We start from the raw sequence: 21,704 nt of genomic DNA, 5'->3' as shown, positions 1-21,704 counted from the left end.
CTCATGTGATAGGAATGAAGTTTTCTTACGAGATGTGGGATTCCTTTGTCACATTACACTAGAGTTCCAATGAGAACAAGAATATGGTGTTAAGGCATAAGCTAAGAAACACCAAGATGACCAAGACTGACAATGTGATGCAGGAGCATTGTAAAACCCAATTGATTGAGAAGGTCAATCCTTTTTACTAGAGGGTTGGTTCATGAAAGTGTGGATTTGGTTAGGTTAGGAGAACTTTTATTTTTCCATGTAATCTAGTGGAGTTTCGTTAATTTGTCTGAGAAATTCGAGAGAGCTTTGGATTTTGTAGCCAAAAATTATATTCTAGATCCTCTTTTCATGGATTTGGAAGTAACTTGTTTATGTACTTATTCATATATTGAATTAATGAAAAAAAGAGAGATAGAGGTGTGCGATAGGGGATTCAGATGAGTTGAAGGCCAATTAGTGTCACGAGGCCAAAGAAGGCTCCATTGTTGTAATCAAGCTAGAGAGGGCCTATTGTAAATATATTTGGGGATTGAGAGGAGTTGAAGGCCAATTAGTGTCACGAGGCCAAAGAAGGCTCCATTGTTGTAATCAGGCCAGAGAGGGTCTATTGTAAATATATTTAGCTTATTTGTTAATGAAGAATACTTTATTGAGTGTCCCGAGTGAGTTGTGCGCTTTTTCTATTGTATATGGAACTTTGTTATTATAACAGTTTGTATATTGCAGGCGTGATCAAAATTCAAGAGAGATCCAAGCATGCACATTTGTAGGATCAGTGCGTGTTGCAGTAGACGAACACAGAGGAATTGTTGATTTGGGGTAGCATCGGATGTACTCTAGTTATGAAAATTGGTGGAGAGGCTAAAGCACATAAGATCTCCAAGACCCAGAAATGGTTTTGACAGATTGTACCCAGTTTGGGAGATATTAAAATAATTAATATTTTTAATGGAGTTCCTAAGTCTAAACTTAGGAAAGATAAAATATTAATGGGTATTAATATAAAACTGGGTTAGAGTGTTCTAAAAGTCATGGATCAAGCCAAATCTAATCTTAGTCGTTGATTAGAGATTTAATCTCAGTCGTTGAAGGACCAACGAGAAAAGTATAAGAAGAGGCTTGAGGGTCAGTTGGAAAACACACTAGAGTGATTAGTCATTTGATTTGCTAGAGCGGAGTTGCTAAGCAAAGTCGAATCAGTGATCAACAGCGAAGGGCAGTGAGTACTGGGCAGAGAGACAGAGACAGTGCCAAGAGACCAGCGTAGAAGTAAAGAGCGAGAGGTAGCAACCAGTTCAAGCCACGCAGAGCCCAACAGAGACAACGCAGAGGCCAGAGGGACTGCATCATCCACGTAGAGGCTGCAGGAGTGACGCAGAGGGTCCCAGAGGCTGCGCAGTGCCTTAGAGGGCTGACGCAGAGAGGTTTGAGGCTGACACAGGGGAACATGAGGTTGACACGGAGGCTAGAAGGGCTAGCGCAGAGCTTCAGAGACACTGGAGAGGGTTTCGTGGGATAGGTTTTCTAAATACCTTTCGAATAGAGAGGTGTTGCTGCTGTGTATTTTTTCTCTCTCGGGTGAGCCGGTTAGGCACCCAATTGTACTCAAGGAAATACTACATAATAATATAAACCCTTAGAATAACTGCACCAGTTTTCCCGCATTGGGTTTTTTCGGGGACATTTGTCCAAAAATAACGGTGTCACTTGTGTGCTTGTTTTCCTTCAGTTGATGATTTGTAGATGTTGTGACTATATTGTGTTTATTTCCGTATTTAAATGTTTTTAATAACTTGTTCAGAGTTTACAAGTAGAAGAAATAAACCAATAGAATAGAGATTAATTTTCTAACGGATAGACTCAGAAAATTCAACAGGAATTGAGACAAAAGTAGGATCAGAGTCAAAGCTGAAGTGAAGAACTCAAAAATTGTGAGGAACAATGAAGAATTGGAGTTACAAGGAACATTGTAGCTAGGATAGAGCGTTGGAGGAAGAATAAGCTTAGGAGGGATGGGCGTTGATCGTTGACCAATAGAGGATCAACGATCCATTAACCAGAGGAGCCAAAGACCAGAGAAGGAGTTGAATACAGAGGAAGGCAATCAACAAAATATTGTTCCAAGAACAAAGGAAAGAGAAGGTTGGGAGGAGTAATTGAAGTTCAGATAGAGTGCGCAAGCAAAGAAGAGAGATAGAGGATACAAGGCTTGAACCCACAGAACATCGCTGAGGAAGCCACAAAATTGAGTCAAAGGATTAGAATGCAGAGGAATGGTGCTACACTTAGTGTTTTTAAAGTTGCAATGGAAGTTCGTCATTTGACAGTGTCAGGATACGTTACTTAACAAAGCTGGGAGATAGAGTTAATAACGTCGGGCGAGAGGGTAGGAAGCCCATAACATTTATGAATTGTACTTTTAAAAATCGTCGGGCCTCAGGGATCTGTCTATTAATAGGAATAGCAGAAGACGGGAAATTTCCCATTGTCAGTACTGTCAAGCCCAAAAGCCTGGGACTTATTTTAATTGTGTGCCTAGAAGCCAGAGACTTATTTTAAATGTGTGCCAAGTATTAAAGTGACCAGATCAAGATGATGAAGCGCAAGGTTTGAGGCGAGGTTTCAAGGTAGCGAAAGCAAGAAGGAGCTAGGACTTGGTATAAGGTTAAAAGGGGCCGAGATTTAGAAATGTTACGCGCCTATGTAATCGATTGGAAGGGGCCGAGATTTAGAAATGTTACGCGCCTGTGTAATCGATTGGAAGGGCCGAGTTATTTATAAACTAAAAGGATTTGTGTTGCATTGTTTATGAGGGGTATAACCCTTTCGGCTCTTCCCACGGTGATTTGTTTATAGGAGTGATTTATATCCCGTAAGGTGACTGCAAACAAGTTGAAGGAAGCGTTGTTTGGGAAGAGATCTTGGCACTATGGGTTTTCAAAGCATGCTCAAAATTGGGGTTGCATCAAGGGGTATCAGAGCAGGTTAAGCCTGCTCGATTGGATTCTTTGGAGTTAAAGCAATTTGTAACAATACTCTTTTAATTTGACGGTGCAAAAATTGTAAAATAGGATTGTTGGTCGCTGAATTGGGAAGAAGAGTCGAGCATAAGCTGGAATGGGGTGGAACAATCAAGGCAGAATACAGGATTGAGTAGGAAGACAACTGGTAGATTGCAGTCAATAAGAGAACTGAGAGATTGCAGCAGAATTGAAAATTAGATAACAGGCAATGAATTTTTATCTTCAACTAATTCGAAATTGTTGAAATAGGTAGCAGTAGAAGAAAGAATATAGTGGCAGTAGTTGCAAAGGAGGAAGAGAGCAAGTAAAAGCTCTTAAAGTAAAGTTGTGGCAGAAAATGTTGAAACAAGGATTTCGACTGAAGGTTGAGGGAACAGTGGAAGTTCTCAGAAGAAGATTGTAATTAGGGTGCAGAAGCCAGAGAAGAGCAAAGGAGTTCTCAAGAAAGAGGTTCTAGGAAAAGCTTGATGAGACATAGAGTAGCAGTGTTGAATACTGACTACAGAGAGAAGGTTAGATTGCAGCTTACAGCGAGCATGGAGAAGCTCACAAGGGAAGAGAAGATAACTATAGACAATCAAAGAAAGGAACCAGATAGAAGCCACAGCAAGAAGGAAAAGGATGCCAAGACAATTGACAAGAAAGAGAAGATATCAGTAAGGAAGAGTTTCACAAAGAGATGGCTGAGATGAAGGAAGAACTCAGCAATTTGAACTTTGAAGTTGTTACAGCAAGGAATCAGAGAAAGATTGCAACAAGGAATTTATGTAGGATAAAGAGTTAGGTGGCCTGTCAAGGAGTTATTTGGTGAGAAATTAATGCAGAAGATGAAGGAAGAGGAGGCAGTTAGGGCAGTTGCATATGAGATGAGAGAATCCATTTGTGAGCCAGAGAAAGGGTCAATTCTTGGAGAAGAAGACAGTGATGAAGAAATGACAAGAGGAATGACAAAGGCATCTGCAGAGACTAAATAATCTCATGGTTTTGATTTTAATTATTTGTGTGAATGTGTAATTATAGGTACCAAGGATGATAGAGGCAGTATTGAAGAAAGCTGTGAAGAAGTTTGGGATAGAATTCTTCAAGTTTGTAAGAGGAAGCTCAGAGGTATATTTGATTGGTTTTATTTTCTTCTATTAAATATGTATATGATCATTTTTGAGGGAGTTTTATTAAATTGGAGACTGGGAAGGAGAGAAAAACCACATGTTTGTGTATCAGGAGTATGTAAAGATTGTGGAAGAGGAGTCGGTCAGAGGGACTTGGCTCAAAATATTTCAGAAAACTCGGAAGAGATGACAAGAAGTCAAGGACAAGAGGACTGTCGAGAACCAGTTATGGGAAAGGAAACATTAGTATTTCATGCAAGTCAGAAGGGTAAGAAGGTGGCTTGTGAGAACAGCTACAAGGAAGGCAGAACAGATCAAGATAGTGATATAAGTGATACAGGACAAGAAGTTGTTATGTGGAACAGTAATGGTGATATTCAGTACGATTGGGGAATGTCGGAGGATGAAGAAGGAGCTCATACACATGAAGAAAAAGGGAACTGTACATTTGTTTGGAATGCTCGGAAAAGAGAACCATATATAATTGAAGCAAAGGAATCAATGATTGAAGACGAGATGCAGCTCTCAGAGATAATCCTTGAGGATTTCAGCAAAGGGCCAGAATTATTGAAAGCCGAAGACATTGAGGTAATGGATTTATCATTGGCAGATTTCGTTTTTGAATATAAATGTGTTAACTGAAGGAGGTCAAAGGGTCGTTCTTGAAGACAGTAATAGAGTTTTAAAGGAGGACTCTTTTCATAAGCATAGAATGGAATTTGAACTTTTAGAACTGATTAAATTTGAAAAGATAACATATCAGCATGAGGATTTTATAACCAGGAGATGGAGCAATCTATTGATGCAAATTAAACGACAAAGGACCTTTGTGGTGGAGTCTCCCAGCAGACAGGCTTCTGGTTGATTGGTGAAAAGAAGTGGAAGAAAGTCCTTATAATTCTCACGTATGGAATGTTGACAGCAGAAAGGACAGAATTGCTTCAAGATGACAAGGAATATAATTTCTGTTTTGATGAAAAACTGAAAGTTTTCCAGGTTAATAGGTGTCAAAGAGACAGGTTGAAGATAACAGGGGCACAAGGAAAAAAGGGTGAATATAGCCAGAAGAAAATTGACAGAAGCAAAGCCATGGAAAAAGTCATATGGTTTAGCTATGATCTAAATTGTAGAAACATGAGATGGCTGACGGAAGACTGCATCAAGACCAATGCGGGAGAAAAGATAACAGTGGAAAGACATGACAATTTCATTGTGCCATATCAATACTGAATACAAGCTGAGAGGTCTTGAAGATGGAGATAATTCAGAAGACAAAGCTTGGAATGATAGGATAAGAGTACTTATAACTCTTATATCTGATGTAGCTAAAGCGGAGATGGATTGCCAGAGAGACTTGAATTGGGCAGAGAAATTTTGTTGTGGAGCTTAGGAGGAAACGATAGTCAGATTTGTTTTGGAAATTGTGACTAGAAATAGCCTGGGTGCCATAAACTGTTGGCAAAATTTAGAGGTTCAGGGGCAAATTTTTGCAACAACAGGGAAATGTATGGAAGATTGCTTTTGTATTTTTGGATGTGAAGATAAAGGGATTCCTCTTAAGATAGTAGGTATGTGGACAACAGAAACAACAGAACAGTCGTATAATATAATCTTTGCAAGTCTACAAAATAGGGAAGCATGGATTATTGCACCGGAGGAATTAAAGAAGCATTCTGGAGAAAAGCACAAATCATAATAGTTGACAGAGAATACAAGCATCAGGATTTTGAAAACTTTGAAACTTTAAAAAATCATTGGTGTAAGTTTGGAATGTTTATTCAGAAATAATATGTCCAATTTGAGGAGGCAGCAGTCAGCAACAAGCAGAAGTGAAGACAGCAGGATTGAAGACAGATTCTCAAGTGGATAAGCAGCAATAATTACTACAGTTGTGGGCAGATGATTGATGAAGGAAGATGGAGTAGAAAGACTGCACAAAAGCAAAATCAAATTTGGGATCCTGGACGATTGCAGGCAATAACACAACAACAACACAACCATCTGACAAATGGTGACTTACAGCACAAGATTTGGTATCCTGGTGTACTTAAACAGCAAAAGACTCATGATCAGGAGATAATGAAAAGTTTGTTCCTTGGGAGTATGATGCAAGAGCATTGTAAAACCCAATTGACTGAGAAGATCAATCCTTTTTACTAGAGGGCTGGTTCCTCAAAGTGTGGATTTGGTTAGATTAGGAGAACTTTTATTTTGCCATGTAATCTAGCAATTTTAGAGTTTTGTTAATTTGTTTGAGAAATTCGAGAGCTTTGGATTTTGTAGCCAAAAATTAGATTTTAGATCCACTTTTCATGGATCTGGAAGGAACTCATTTATGTACTTATTCATATATTGAATTGATGGAAAAAATGTTGATTTTGGGTAGCATCAGAGGTGCTCTAGCTCCAAAATTTTGTGGAGGGGCTAGAATACATGAGATCTCCAAGACTCAGAAATCGTTTGGAGAAATTCCACCCGGATGAGGAGTTATTAAAATAATTAATATTTTTAATGGGTTCCTAAGTCTAAACTTAAGAAATAAAAATATTAATGGGTATCAATAAGGATAAGGGTGAGAAGCTTCTAAGAGACGAGGATCAAGTCTATTTTAATCTTAGCCATTGATTAGATACTTAATCTTGGCCGTTGATTCATCAATAGGAAAAGTATAAGAGAAGACTTGAGGATCATTTGGAGACACACCAGCGAATACTTAGTATCCTAAGGAAAATTGATTCTCAAAGAGAAGGAGATTGATTTCAGTGGGAGAGTTGCAGGGTGGAGGAAGAGGAGGGCATCAGCAGCAGTCAGTGACTGAGGAGGAGGTGACGTAGGGATATCGAGAGACAGCGCAGAGGGAAGATGCAGTCCAGGAGACACAGTCCTCACACAGGCTGACGCAGAGGGACGCAGAGTGATGCAAAAGTGATGCAAAAGTGGGAGAAGGGTCTCTAGGGTATCAAAAAGTTTCCAGGAGAGGAATGAACCTTGCCTCAGGTGTTTTCTCTCAGTAGTCTCAGTTTCTCTGTAAAATCATTCCTTGTAAAGCGATTGTTGCTGAAGATTAATAAAACCCTCATCTGTTGCACTGGTTTTCCCACATTGGGTTTTTCCGGGGACAATTGTCCAAAAACAACTATGTTGATGTGATTGGTCCTTGTGCTTGTGTATCACTGTCATTTTCTCTATGTAATTATGTGATAATTACAGTGGAATTTATTTTAATATTTATTGAAGGGATTTCATAAATAACTTATTGTGAGAAATAAGTAGGTGAAATAAATCAGTTGCTGCAGTAGAATTTCGTATTTGGAAATTTTCACAAAAAAGAGAGCTAGAGAGGTGTGCGATAGGGATTGAGAGGAGTTGAAGGCCAATTAGGGTCACGAGGCCAAAGAAGGCTTCATTGTTGTAATCAAGCTAGAGAGGGTCTATTGTAAATATATTTGGCGTATTTGTTAATGAAGAATACTTAATAAGAGTGCCTTGAGGAAGTTGTGCGCCTTTTCTATTGTATATGGAACTTTGTTTTTGTAATAGTATTGTATATTGCAGGTGTGATCAGAATTCAGGAGAGATCCATGCGTACACATTTATAGGATTAGTGCGCATTACAGTGGAAGAACGTAGAGGAATTGAGACAAAAGTAGGATCAGAGTCGAATCCTAAGCGAAGAACTCAAAAATTGTGAGGAAAAATTAATAATTGAAGTTACAGGGAGCATTGTAGCTAGGATAGAGTGTGGAGGAAGAATAAGATTAGGAGGGATAGGCGTTGATCGTTGATCAATGAAGGATCAACGATCCATTAACTAGAGGAGTTGAAGACCAGAGAAGGAGTTGAATACAAAGGAAGGCAATCAACGCAATACTATTCCAAGAATAGAGGAAAGAGAAGGTTGGGAGGAATTATTGAAGTTAAGATAGAGTGCAAATGTGAAGCAAAGAGACACAGGATACAAGGCTTGAACCCACAAAACATAGTTGAGGAAGCCATAGAATCGAGTTAGAGGAATAGAACGTAGAGGAATGGCGCAACACTTAGTGTCTTTAAAGTCGCAATGGAAGTCCCTCATTTGACAGCGCCGGGATACGTTACTTAACAAAGCTAAGAGACAAAGTTAGCAATGTAGGGCCGTAGGGTCGGAAGCCCATAACATTTACGAATTGTACTTTTAAAAATTGTTGGGCTCAAGGATTCGTCTATTAACAGGAATAACAAAAGATAGGAACTTTCCTGTTGTCGGGACCGTCAAGCTCAAAACCCTGGGACTTATTTTAATTGTGTGCCCAGAAGCCCGAGACTTATTTTAATTTTGTGCTCGGAAGCTGGGAAGCATGGTACTTATTTTAAATGTGTGTCGAGTATTAAAGGGACCAGACCAGGATGATGAAGCCTAAGGTGTGAGGCAAGGTTTCAAGGCAGCGAAAGACAAGAAGAAGTTGGGACTCAGCATAAGGTTAAAGGGGGTGGAGATTTAGAAATGTTGCGTGCCTGTGTAGTTGACTAGAAGGGACCGAGTTATTTGTAAACTTTTGCATTGTATCGTTTATGAAGGGTATAACCCTTTCAACTGTTCCCACGATGATTTTTTTTAGAAGGGATTTATATCCTATAAGGTGATTGCGAACAAGTTGAAGGAAGCACCTTTTGGGAAGAGATCTAGGCACTGTGGGTTCTCAAAGTAGGCTCAAAATTGGGCTTGCATCACAATGTCACCTCATACTTCACCAAAATCACACAAGTGAGAGATGGGTTGGTTTCCGTGGGAGAGGCTATCCCTGAGGACCAGTTGGTCATAATTGCACTAGATGGTTTGACCAAGAAGTGGGATGTTTTCATATATGGGATTGTGGCCAGAGAGTGTTTTCCAAACTGGAGGAGGATGTGGGATGATTTTATTGAAAAGGAGACTAGGAGGAGTGCCAAAAGTGGCAGCCAGCGTGGTGGGGAGATGAGGAGGAGAATGTTGCCATTGTAGCAAAGGACAAGAAGAAGGCTAAGAAGGGGTCTTCTAGTGGAGCTAAGCAGGAGAAGGGGAAGCAGAAGGCCAAGGAGAAGGACATGAGAAAAGTGAAATGCTTTGCTTGTGGGAAGTTGGGTCACTATGTTGTTCAATGTCTCAACATGAAGGGCAAGAAGAAGGGAGTTGCAACTTTGACAGAGGTGGATGAGTTCACCTCTAGATTGGACACAGAGTTTGCCTTAGTGGTGAGTCTTTCCACTCATGTCATGTTTTCCAGTCCATAGTTTGTAGATAGTGGAGCATCCTGCCATATCACTGGAGTGAGAGAGCACTTCATGAGTTTGACAGAGGAGGATATTGACTTAGAGGTTGTGCTTGGAGATAACTCCAAGGTCAGAGCAATAGGAGTGGGGACAATATCCTTTCAGAAGGAGCCATTACCTGTTGATTTGGGGTAGCATCAGATGTGTTCTAGGTCTCAAAATTTGCAGGAAGGCTTAGACACATGCATTCTCCAATACCCATAAATCATTTTGGGAAATTCCACCTGGAGACAGTTTTATTAAAATAATTAATTATTTTTAATGGGACCCTAAGTCTAAAACTTAGGAAATTAAAATAATTAATGGGTATTAATCTAAACTGTGGGTGAAACTTCTAGAAGAAGGCGGAGATCAAGTCAAATGATCCTAGCCATTGATTAGAATCTAATCTGGGCCGTTGATTGATCCACAAGAGGATTATAAGAGAAGGCTTGGTGGGCACTTAGAGACACACCAAAGACAGATACTCAATTACTCGAGAAAGATCGATTTTCTCATTGGTCGAAGTTTGGCAAAGAGAAAATGGAATCAAAGGGAGAGTTGCAGGTGAGAAAGGAGGATAGGGCATCAGCATCTTGAGAGAATGCAAGGCAGCAAGACGCAGAGCAGGAACAGGGTGACGCCAAAAGAGGCAGCGCAAAAGCATATTGACGCAGAGCCTGCGTGGACAGCTTGATGCTGGGCCAGTGTGAGAAGTTTGACACGGAGGGCCGCAGAAGGATTCCGGGGAAGAGGTAGTACTTCACCTAGGTCAGATGTTTGTCAGGAAACGTCTGTAAAATTTCTCATTCCTGTTTTGCTGGTTGTAAATTGTACATGAGAATTTGCTAAAGAATAATAAAACCCTCATCTGCCGCACCAGTTTTCCCACATTGGTTTTTTCCGAGGACGATTGTCCAAAAATAATTGTCATTGTGATTGTATTTGTGCCAATATTTTTCCTTACATTTACTTTCCGCAATGTTTTAATTGTGAAGGCTGCAGTAGAATATATTTCAATATTTGTTGTAAGAACACTACGAATAATTTATTTATGTGATAATAAGTAGAAGAAATAATATTAATCACTGCAGTAGGATTTCTATTTAGAAATTTTCACATTACCTCCTTTGAAAGTGACAGTTCTTTATGTTCCAAGGTTGAAGAAGAACTTGATTTTAGTCTCCATTGATGAGGATAGGGGTTATGTACAGGTGCTCATATATTCAAAGAGATCTAGTATCGAGTCTACTAGAGTGATTGGAGTCTGCTGCGAGAGGCTATACAGGTTTATATTTCAACCTACTAGAACCTTGATGGCACAAACCAACAACAGTGAGTTGTGTGAAATTTGGCACAGGGGGATGGCTCACTTGCACCTTTAGCATTCAGGTCACTGAGGGAGATGGTTACAGGTTTACTTGAGTTCAACATAGAGCATCGTGATAAGTGCAAGGGGTGTGCTTTGGGAAAGTACACCAAGACACCTTTCCCGAACAATGACAACAGAGTTGCAAGTACCCTAGACTTGGTACACTCTGATGTTTGTGGTCCTATGTCTCATGTATCATTGAGCGGATGTGAGTACTACATGACCTTCATTGATGACTAATCTAGGAAGACCTGGATTTTCTTTCTAAAGACCAAGGATGAGGTCTTCAAGAGGTTCCAAGAGTTTAAGGCTCTTGTGGAGAACTAGACGGGGAAGGAGATCAAGGTGTTGAGATCAGACAATGGGGGTGAGTGTACCTCCAAGGAGATGGAGGTGTTTTATAGGAGTGAAAGCATTAGGAGGGAGTACATAGTGCCTTATAACCTCCAGCAAAATGGGGTGGTAGAGAGGAAGAACTAGGCCATAGTGGGTGCATTTAGAGCTATGGTGCATGATCATAGATTACCTTTCTTTATATGGGCCGAGGCATGTAACACTGTAGTGTATTTGCAGAATAGGAGCCCACATAGAGTCTTGGCGAGCAAGACTCATGAGGAGGCCTTTTCTTTGAAGAATCATGAGATTGGGCACATTAGGATCTTTGGGTGCCTTGCATATTCATATGTCCCTTAGGAGAAGACGATGAAGTTGGAACCCACTGTAGAGAAGGATATCTTTGTGGGTTACAGTGAGACCAGTAGGGCCTACCGTATATATATTCCTGTGCTGAGCAAAGTTGTCCTAAGGCGAGATGTGAGATTTGAGGAGAGGGCCTTAAGGAGGTCTTGGGAGGTTGATCAGGTAGAGCAACAAGCTCCTCAATAGGGTGCCACACCACAGGTATCAAGATCTTCAGGTGCTACACCAAGGTCCGGAGGATCACCTACTTTAGGGGTGACAGGTTCACAGTGTCTAGTATCACCTGATGCAGGATCTCAAAGTCCAAGTTCACCACAAACCACAGGAGGGCGTTCCTCCTCAAGAGGAGAGGCTAAAGTTGAGGATTTTCCCATACTAGTTGAGGAGGCTACTACAGGGAAGAAGAAGCCAAAATGGATTCGTGAGACCCTGAAGGAAGCCCAGGAGGCAGTGGGGACACCCAAGTGGTCAGTGAGGGAGAGCAGACAACCAAAGAGGTTGGGAGGTTATGTGGCAAATGTTGTGGAGATAGAGCCAACTAGTTATGAGGAGGCCATTAGTCAGTAGATCTAGAAGGATGCCATGTTGGAGGAGTATGCCTCCATCATGAAGAATGATGTGTGGGAGGTAGTCTCGAGACCCAAGGGGAAGTCGGTGGTGACTTCCAAGTGGCTCTACAAGATCAAACATGTTGCAGATGATAGCACAAAGAATTTCAAAGCTTGTTTTGTGGTGTGGGGGTTTGCACATGTAGAGGGAGTGGACTATGAGGAGACCTTCACACCAATTGCTCGTTATACCTCCATTAGAACAATGATATCTATAACAGCTGAGATGGGTTGGAGGATTAACCAAATAGATGTGAAGACTGCCTTTCCCAATGGGGGGTTATTCAGGAGGAGGTGTATATTGAGCAGCCACAGTGCTTTGACATGCATGGGAGGGAGTCTCATGTGCAGGGTTAAGAAAGCCTTGTATGGTTGGAAGCAGGCGCCGAGGACATGGTATGAGAGGATAGATGCCTACTTGTAGCAGATGGGTTTCCAAAAGAATGATGCAGATCTGAACCTCTATTTCATGATGGCTCGGCTAATTATGATTCTGTATGTGGATGGATTGCTTATTATAGGAGAGTACTCATCCAACATTGCAAGAGGGACCTTGCTTTAGAGTTTGACATGACTGATCTAGGATTGATGCATTACTTTTTGGGTTTGGAGGTTTGGCAGGAGGATGGGCATATCTTCGTGGGCTAGGGCAAGTATGCAGGTGATATTCTGAGGAGATTTCGTATGGAGGGTTGCAGGCATATGGCTACTCCTATGATCACCAACTGGAAGAAGTTGCATGCATTAGATTTCGAGTTGGTGAACCCCACCTTGTATCGTCAGTTGATCAATTCTTTGATGTATTTGGTCAACCTCAACACTAGATCAAATATATGTTTCGCAATCAACAAATTGAATCAGTTTACGTTGGAACCCAGGAGAGTGCACTGGGTGGCCGCGAAATATGTGTTGAGGTACCTATAGGGCACAATGGACTATGGTCTAGATTATGTCAAGGGTGATGGAGTCATATTGATTGGTTGCACAGACTTAGATTGGGTTGGCAGTGCTAGTGACAGGAAGAGTACTTCTGGGTGTTGTTTCTCATTGGGCTCAACAGTCGTGTCATGGTTAAGTAGGAAACAAAGGTTAGTGGCATTGAGCAGCACAAAGGCAGAGTATATGGCATCTAGTTAGGCTAGTTGTGAGGCACTTTGGCTTCGCAAGATGCTACATGGGTTATTTGGTCAGAGGTTGAGAACAACGATGATATATTGTGGTAATCAAAGTTGTATCAAACTCTCTGAGAATCCAATATTTCATGATCAGTCAAAGCATATTGAGATCAAGCACCACTTCATCAAAGACTGGGTTTAGAGGGGAGCTATGAAGCTTGAGTATATATCTAGTGATGAACAAGTAGTAGACATTGTCTCCAAGTCATTGCCAAGGGGCAAGCATGTATATTTCAGAGTCAGGATGGGAGTGATGAGAAACACCTTCCTCAGTAAGAGGGAGTGTTGAAAATAATGGTACCAAGGAGGTGTTTCCTAGTGTATTTATCCTTTTGGCCTAGGAAGACACATTAAAGACCCTTTGTTCATGTGACATTATGAGTTTTATTAATGTCATGGAGCAAAGTTACTTTTTACGGGTTATGTAATATGTGCTTTAATTTATTAAATTCTCTAGTGTTATAAAGTGACTTTATGAGAAAATTACAAAGTACACTTTTTAATATTAAAGTCACTCGTGTTTTAAAAGTGACTTTATGATAGAAAAAGTGCACATGGTACAAAACATTAAAAGGTGTCTAGGAGGCTCATTAATTGAGGGGGACCACATGAGAGAAGCGGTCAAGAGAGAGAATGATCTCCACCCTTGATGTAATGAGATGGAATTTAATCTCAGCCATTAGATCTCAAGGGTTAGGGTTCTCCTCATTGTAGAAGACAAAAAGGGAAAAAGGAAGGTGAGGCTCTCATTATTCTCATGTGCATTTTGAGAAGAGAATAGAAGAGCTTGAGGAGGAAGTAGAGATTGCTAAGATTTGTTGAAGGAGAGATCACTCATAGCAAGGGAAAGTCGCCATTAGACCAACGTTTTCCAGTAGAGGGTGAGCATAAAACCCGAGTTCGTGTGGCAGCCCTAGCGAAAAATTCGGGGCAATTTTCTAGGAGAAACAGACCCGAGTTTGTAGGTCACTGAGGCCCGAATTCATAAGAGACCACCAACACGAGATTTGAGGTAAACAAACAACCCGAATCTACAAGAGTATACTCGGTCTTTGGCATAGATTTATATGTTGGAGGTTAGTTGCCTGTGCTAAGCTGACTGTAGGATTTGAGACTGCCAGACAATGTGTTTTATGGAGCAATTCTAGCAGAGAATTGGTGTTGTATTTAAGGTAGTAGATCTCATTATTTATGTGACTGTTTGAGAGGTAAATCCATGCAAATTTGGACAGGGGTACCATGTAGAGGTCTGACAGAGGCAAGGAATGTATTGGATCCTCACTAATTTTTGTACCATGTCTCAAATGTAGTTGTACTTGATCTCAATGTGCTTCAACCTGTCATGGAAAATCGGACTTTTTGAACACTTCACACAACTTTGATTGTCACAATGTATCACAATCATCTCTAGCACCTGATCAAACAGTCTTTTGAGCAGCTTCTGAAGCCACACTGCTTCACAACTCACCATACTAGCTGTAATATATTCAGCCTCTACAGTGCTGAGTGCGATAGATGTCCGCTTCTTACTCATCTAGGATATCATAACAGAACTCAATCTAAAGCAACATCCTGATTTGCTCTTCCTATCTCTGACATTTCCTACCCAATCAGAATTTGAGTATCCCTACAATTGTACTTTCACCATTTGAGACATATCTCAATCCATAACTGACTGTACCATGTAGATATCTCAACACATGCTTTGTCGTAATCCAATGTACATGCCTAGGTTCCACCATGAACTGGCTCAGAGTGTTCACTGCAAAGCAAATATCAAGTATGGTATTAACTAGATACATCAAGGATCAGATCAACCGTTGATACATAGAGGGATCCACCAAATCTGAGTCAGAGCCTCTCAGCTTCTTCAAATTGGTCACCATGGGAGTGGCCATGGACTTGCAGTCCATCATCCCCAATCTCTGAAGGATCGTAATAATATACTTTCATTGACTAAGGAAGATCTCACCAGGCTTCTGCCACACTTCTAATCCCAAAAAGTGATGCATCAAATCTAGATCCTTCATCTGGAACTCAGAAGTCAAATCCCTCTTACACTGATCAATGAGATTTTCTGCTCTTATAAAAAAACAAGTCATCAACATATAACATCAAGATTAGAGGTTCACCTTTAACAACCTTGTAGTAAAGATTGGGATTGACATCAGTCTTTGTGAATCTAAGACTTATCAGGTATCCATCAATCCGAGAATACCAAGCCCAACTTGCTTGTTTGAGTCTGTACAAAGCCTTCTTCAGTTTGCAGACACGAGACTCCTCATGTTCCTCAAAGCCCTAAGGCTTCTCTATGTACACTTCTTCCTCAATCACTCCATTGAGGAAAGTGGTTTTCACATCCATTTGATGCAATTTTCAACCCATAATAGAAGCAATAGAAATAATAGTTCTAATAAAAGTGTATTTGGCGACTATAGCAAAATGTTTCTTCATAGTCCTCTCCCTCTTTTTGGGAGAACCCTCTTGCCATGAATCTTGCTTTGTACTTCTCTATGTTTCCATCTACCACATGTTTGATCTTGTAGATCCACTTGGAAGTCACCACTAACTTCCCCTCAAGTCTCGACACAATTTCCCATAGATCATTCTTCATGATGGACTGATATTCCTCCATCATGGCATTCTTCCAAACTTGCTAGCCTGTTGCCTCCTTATAGTTGGATGGCTCAGAATCAATGGCGTGACTCATCAGTGTTGCATATCCTGAGTACTTCTTAGGACGTCTTCTTTCCCTAAAAGTGCCATGGGGAGCTGCGTGCCACTCAGCATCTTTCAATGTACTTCGAAGCGATGCAGGCTTCTTCTTGGATTCTAGAACAATGACCCTAAGTGGATCCATTGGCTCAATGGGCCCTTCTAGGTCTTTAGTAGGTCGCATCCTTCCACTCTTCCTGACTGCCTACTCCCTCTAAGCTAGAAGCTCTTCTAGTCATCTGGCACGGTTCTAGATGTCTATACAATTTCTCGCTCTTGAACACAAATCACTCTTGCTGAATTTATGCTCGACCTTGGGAGAATCCTTTGAGATGCCCTTTAAGTCTCCTAGGTTAATTTCTTATGAACACTAGTGGATCTATATCGCTATTCAGATTACTTCCCACATGAGAGAGATAGAGAGAGAAATATGTGAGTGATGGGTGTGTATGAAAATGAGAAGTTCAAGTGTCTTTTTATATTGATTTTAGGGTGCCCAAGAGGCACGTCTCTTTGCAAATTAAATTAGATTTTTTTTTCTTTTTAAATTTGTTAATTTTCTCTCTTTTATTTTAAAATTTAATTTTTCTTTCATTTAAATTGTGTAGTTGGGGAATACCTCCAACAACTGTCCAAAAATCAACATCTTGGAGGATATTGTTGTGTAAATATTTCTTTCTTTGTGGATGATTGTTTTCGATTCTTGAATATTCTCTTACTTCTCTCTTATTTGGTGCATAAGGATTAAAGGTGAAATGCTTAAGTCTTCCATAAGCTAACTAGATCCATCCATTTGAAGGGTATGTACCATTTGGAAAGAAGACATTCTAGGGTAGTTCCTTCCTTCTTCCTTTGTTGGCTTGGTGATTATTTTTTCCTTTCTTTGCTTTTCCATTGGATTCCTGGCAAAAGTGTTAAGTTTATCAAGCCATAGTTGATCTTGTTGGTGAAGGTTATTCATGTGAACATTGATCTCCATTGTTAATCTTGATTCGTTGAAGATTACTCGTACTTTGGGTTCTAATCACTACGTCCTAATCCTTGAATGAAATAGACCAATTCTTAAAAGGACTTCCTCCTGACCTTATAAGCCGTTTGATTCATGTTGATACATGTCCTTTGTCGGATTTTAAACTGATATCTACTTCCTTCCATCACCTATTTTAAAATTCGAAAACCCCCAAAACTCTATTTTACAAAAGCCACTATCAATTTCACCTTGTACCTCATTGCTTGATCTTAGTAATCCTACTAGGGATAAATCCCTAAGACGGAGGAGAGTCGACTTAAAGTGAAGATGATAGGCTATTGAAGTGATAGTGGTGACCATCCTAATAGTTGCCTCTTGATTTGTACCTTGTGCATTAGGGCTTTTATCATTAAGTATAATTTGGATGGTAACACACTCCACATTTGTATCGTACATCCACACATCTTTTCTTTAATGTATAAAACCTAGAATCATGCATCTCTTGTCATGTTTCTTGTTATAGTCTCTTTTGATTGGAGTCTTCATATCCTCTACCTCTAATCACCTTCCACTGCTAGCCTCCCTTGTGCCTCTTCCTACCACGGCCTCCACTTTGTGTGTCCCATGATAGCTACTTGCATCTTCTCATTAATGATCCTCCTCATGCAAGAAACCTTCAATCTTGTAACTATACAATCATTCTCATACACATGTGCCTTTGACATGCATTCCACTGCCATCTCAAAGCATTTTCTTTAGCCTTGCAACAAGTTGTCCTTCATTCTCGACCTCATTCTTGACTACAAGATTACTCTATAAGGGCCTTCTCATTTTATTAGTGATGCTACTGCATCTTCAAAGCTCTATGCATGACACATATCTTAGTGTAGATCCCACCAAACCAACAAATCTCCTAATGCTACAAGATATTATAGGAATCAAACCCATCTGGCACAGAGTGCAACCCACTAGAGATCCATCACTAGCTGCTTTCAGATGGCCTTGAGTGTTAGGGGAGGTTTGGGATCCTTTCTAACATCTTTGGATGATGCCGCAAAACTTCACATTGGTTCTATCTCAGCCACTAGGGGTGACAAGGGCTCTCTCTCAATGCCTACCCTTATTTCCTTTTATCATTCAAATTTCAGACATTGAGTTAGGGCCCTGTTGTTATGTCTAGGCTTTGTCGACTCTTTTTAGTCATTGGCAGTTATTTAGCACTAGCTCCTCGACACTCTACTCATGTATCTTTTTGGATAACGAGTTAAATAATTTACTTATGTTTTTGGAGTTTCCTTGGGCACTCCCAAAGATGCTTTGGTTGAAAGTAATTTTGTTTCAGTCCCATCAACCTAGTTTGGTCATTCATTGGATATTAAAAAATTGGTCTTATCTTACATGGGCTTTGGTGTCAGTCATTTTATCTTGCAAATGTTTGTGTTTCTTTCGGACCATGTCAATGACAAGGATTCTTGATAGATGTTGATGCAGCAGTTTCTCTGGCAAATACTTGGTGTCTATCAATTTATCCCTTGTACATTAAGTATGTTGAGTTGAGTTTTAGATAAATCCCATAAAAAAGTTGTTAACCCACAGGCCTAGGTTACTTGATTTTGTGCACGCTATTTGATGCATGATATATTAGTTATGGTGAACATGTTGAAATATCTTGACATAACCTGACATATTAATAAAATATTGCCAGAAGGTAGTTGTTGTTGTGTCATTTCAAAATGTCACACATCACACTCTGAAGCCTATATGTTAGAAGTGCACTTAAAATAGTTTTTTAAGTGTTTTTCATTGATATATACAATTTTTGGGTCGTTTTCTATATTTAATCCCTTGTAACTGTATCTCTGGTTGTTTATATCTTATCTAACTTAAGTTTTGATAACGTAAAGTTGAGTGCTTGCAAATATGATATTAAGAACGAAAATGTGCAGCGTGAATTTGAGGGCATTGCAAACCAATTTTGTGAGCATCCTTCTATACGGTTGATTTTGAAGTACGACGAGGTCCTTTCACATTGCATTTATGGTGCATCAGATATATTCATCATCCCATCTATATTCGAGCCATGTGGATTGACCCAGGTAATAATGTAGAACCGGTTCTTCTTCCTTTCAAGCAATCACAGTTATGATGGGTTCTTAGGAAAAGTTGGTCCATTTACTGTCTCTGAGTCCTTGTATTTGTAATTTTGACTTGGGAATGGGTTTGAGCATTCTATATGCAATGCTAGTGCCATCATTCGGCCTTGCTGCTGTTATGATTTTAGAGTCCATGACTTCATAGTTTAAGAAAATCTCCAAGGTTTTCCTATGGTCATACAATTAATGTTTGCTTCTGGTAAATATGCAGATGATAGCCATGAGATATGGCTCCATACCTGTAGTACGGAGAACAGGAGGCTTAAATGACAGGTTGGTAGGTTCATGTTTGTAACATTAATTAATTGGTTTTCAAGACACTGGATTGTCTTCGTCCAATGTATTTTTTTCCAAGTTCATTTATAAAATCGCTGGGTACAGTGTTTTTGATGTGGATGATGAGACGATCCCTGCAAAAGTTAGAAATGGATTTACATTCTCCGCAGCTGATGAACAGGTACTTTTGATGATCTTCTTTGTCTCAAATAAGTTTTGTTCAAACTATTTATTGTTTTATTGTTTTGGGCCTTTTAATCTAATTCAGTTTTCTGGTCCTTTTTCAGGGACTAAACCATGCATTGGATCGTGCTATTACTTACTATAGAAAAAAGCCAAATTGGTGGCTAGAACTTGTTAAGAAGGTGATGACAATAGATTTTAGCTGGGATTCTTCTGCTACTCAGTATGAAGAACTTTATGAAAAGGCTTTGGCAAGAGCAAGAGCCCAGCAAGCCCACATTTCTAGCTCCACTCAATAATCTGCTTCAAATTTATTTATGTTTTGATAATATAACAATTTGAAGAAAACAAACATGGTACTTCCCTTGCCACCTTTTTATCCTTGCAAATTCTTTATTATTTGTAATTTATACAGATGCCAGATCTTCGTTAGTGTTACAGAAGGTATGTAAGAGAAGAGTTAAGGTCTGCCGCCACAAATGTACAATCATTGTCTTAGATTCATTTCAAGCGAGATGCCAAAATGTAATATGCCCCAAGCCTGTCTTACGAGGAATGTCAGATTGTGTTTTGGTCCAACGTCCAGGTGCTACCACGGAAAAGTTATTAGTCATTGATAAAATGGCACAGATGGGCCTCCTGTACAGTATTTGGCTTATCAATAGATTAATATACCTATGGGCAGAATGGCTTCTGTTGTGAAGACAGTGCCATTGTATCAGTTGACTGACAGTGCCATTTCATTTTTTTGGGAACCCTGACCAAGGCTTCTAATGTTCTCAGGATCAAATTCTTATGATAATGTTTTCTTGAATCTTTTATCTTGCTCATCTGTTTCCTTGGTTTCCGAATCTGCCGGAAAACAAATATTAATGGAATTCAGAAGATTATGGCATGATGTTGATAATGTCTGCTTTAACAGGTACATTGCGCTGTGGTACAATGGTAAGTGGGGGTGCTCACCACCGTGATGACCCATGTTTCAGTCCTGGTTGGCATGCACTGCCTGAAAAAGAGTTGTGCTAAACCAGAAAAGGGACTGTGTTCATACAGTTGTTTAGCTGTTGCATGATACAAAGTTCCATAATCCCTACATCTAAACAAAGGCTGTTAGTACATTTACCCAATCTAGATAGTACAAGTGACATGCCTCTAACACTATGTTCTTGGTCAGCTCAAGAGAACAGAGAATAGTTCGCTAGCAGGCTTCTAACACTCTGTCCTTGGTTAGCTCGGCAGAAAATAGAGAATGATTCACTAGCAGAACCAAATAAAACTCTATTTATGGTTGGTCTGATTTTGACTGAGTATATAAATTGGACAAGTGGATTGTGATATTGTTGATTATAGTCAATCAAGTGTATATAAATTGGACAATTGGAATGTGATATTGTTGCTTATAGCAATCAATTATATAAATTGGACAATCGGATAGTGATTTTTTTTATTTATAGCCTACTCTTCTAAATGCAGACTATGAAGTTGATCCGGGATGCTAATATAAGATGAGCATTTATAAAATTTGAAGCTATGTACAAGACATTCTGCCACTAATATATAGTTCAGAAGAGAACATTAAGCTGATCAGGGTATTTACATGTAACATTATTTGATTTCAATGGAAGTATCCCATTTTAAATTTTTTAATCATAATGAGTATTGTATGTTGCAGAAGGGGCATCTCCCATCCTTGGGAACATGCCCCCTTTTATTGGGGGATACGTAACATTATTTGATTTCAATGTAAGTATCCCATTTCAAAAAGGTTAATAATAATGGGTATTGTATGTTGCAGAAGGGGCATCTCCCATCCTTGGGAACATGCCCCTTTTATTGGGGTAGGGGGAAATGTATTTTTTTTCATGGGGATGTCCCTATAAAATAGTGAGTGTTCTGTCTTGCCCCTAGTAGAGCCAGGAACATCCTGGTTCCCTCAATTGTTTAGAAGAGGTGAAGATGTCTCTAAGATAACTAGGGGCTGCTGGAGCCTCCCTTCCCCAAACTCAATGTCAATGTTTAAAGATATTAAAGAAATAAAGAGAAAAATGCTGACAAAAGTGTACTAATCTAACCCATAATGAAATGCCGGCTATCATTTAATATTTCAAGTGTTTTCTAATTTATTTATAACTATTGGTTGTTGATGTTTTAAATGCAAAATT

The 21,704-nt window shown here is 39.8% G+C and overlaps 1 protein-coding gene across 2 annotated transcripts in view; it reads left to right on the top strand.

Annotated features, from left to right (window-relative positions):
- The window catches only part of SS4 (starch synthase 4), a 436,038-nt gene extending 415,024 nt beyond the window's left edge, over positions 1-21,014 (top strand). The window contains exons 13-17 of one of the 2 annotated variants that reach the window (XR_016266556.1): positions 18,877-19,026; positions 19,295-19,356; positions 19,465-19,540; positions 19,647-19,898; positions 20,465-21,014. Coding sequence is in view for 1 of the 2 variants with exons in the window: in XM_089458023.1 (XP_089314149.1) it covers positions 18,877-19,026; positions 19,295-19,356; positions 19,465-19,540; positions 19,647-19,841 (483 nt within the window). In the remaining variant the exon portion in view is untranslated. Of the gene's footprint in view, positions 1-18,876; positions 19,027-19,294; positions 19,357-19,464; positions 19,541-19,646; positions 20,362-20,464 lie in introns of those variants that run through there. The other variant, XM_089458023.1, reaches the window with a different exon arrangement.
- The last annotated feature ends 690 nt before the right edge of the window (positions 21,015-21,704 follow it).

The sequence above is a fragment of the Pinus tabuliformis genome, chromosome 7 (assembly GCF_031772625.1).
Source record: "Pinus tabuliformis cultivar Carrire ecotype Pingquan chromosome 7, CPIR1, whole genome shotgun sequence".
In the NCBI taxonomy this organism is placed as follows: domain Eukaryota; kingdom Viridiplantae; phylum Streptophyta; class Pinopsida; order Pinales; family Pinaceae; genus Pinus; species Pinus tabuliformis.
This window is presented reverse-complemented; position numbering and strand designations above follow the sequence as displayed.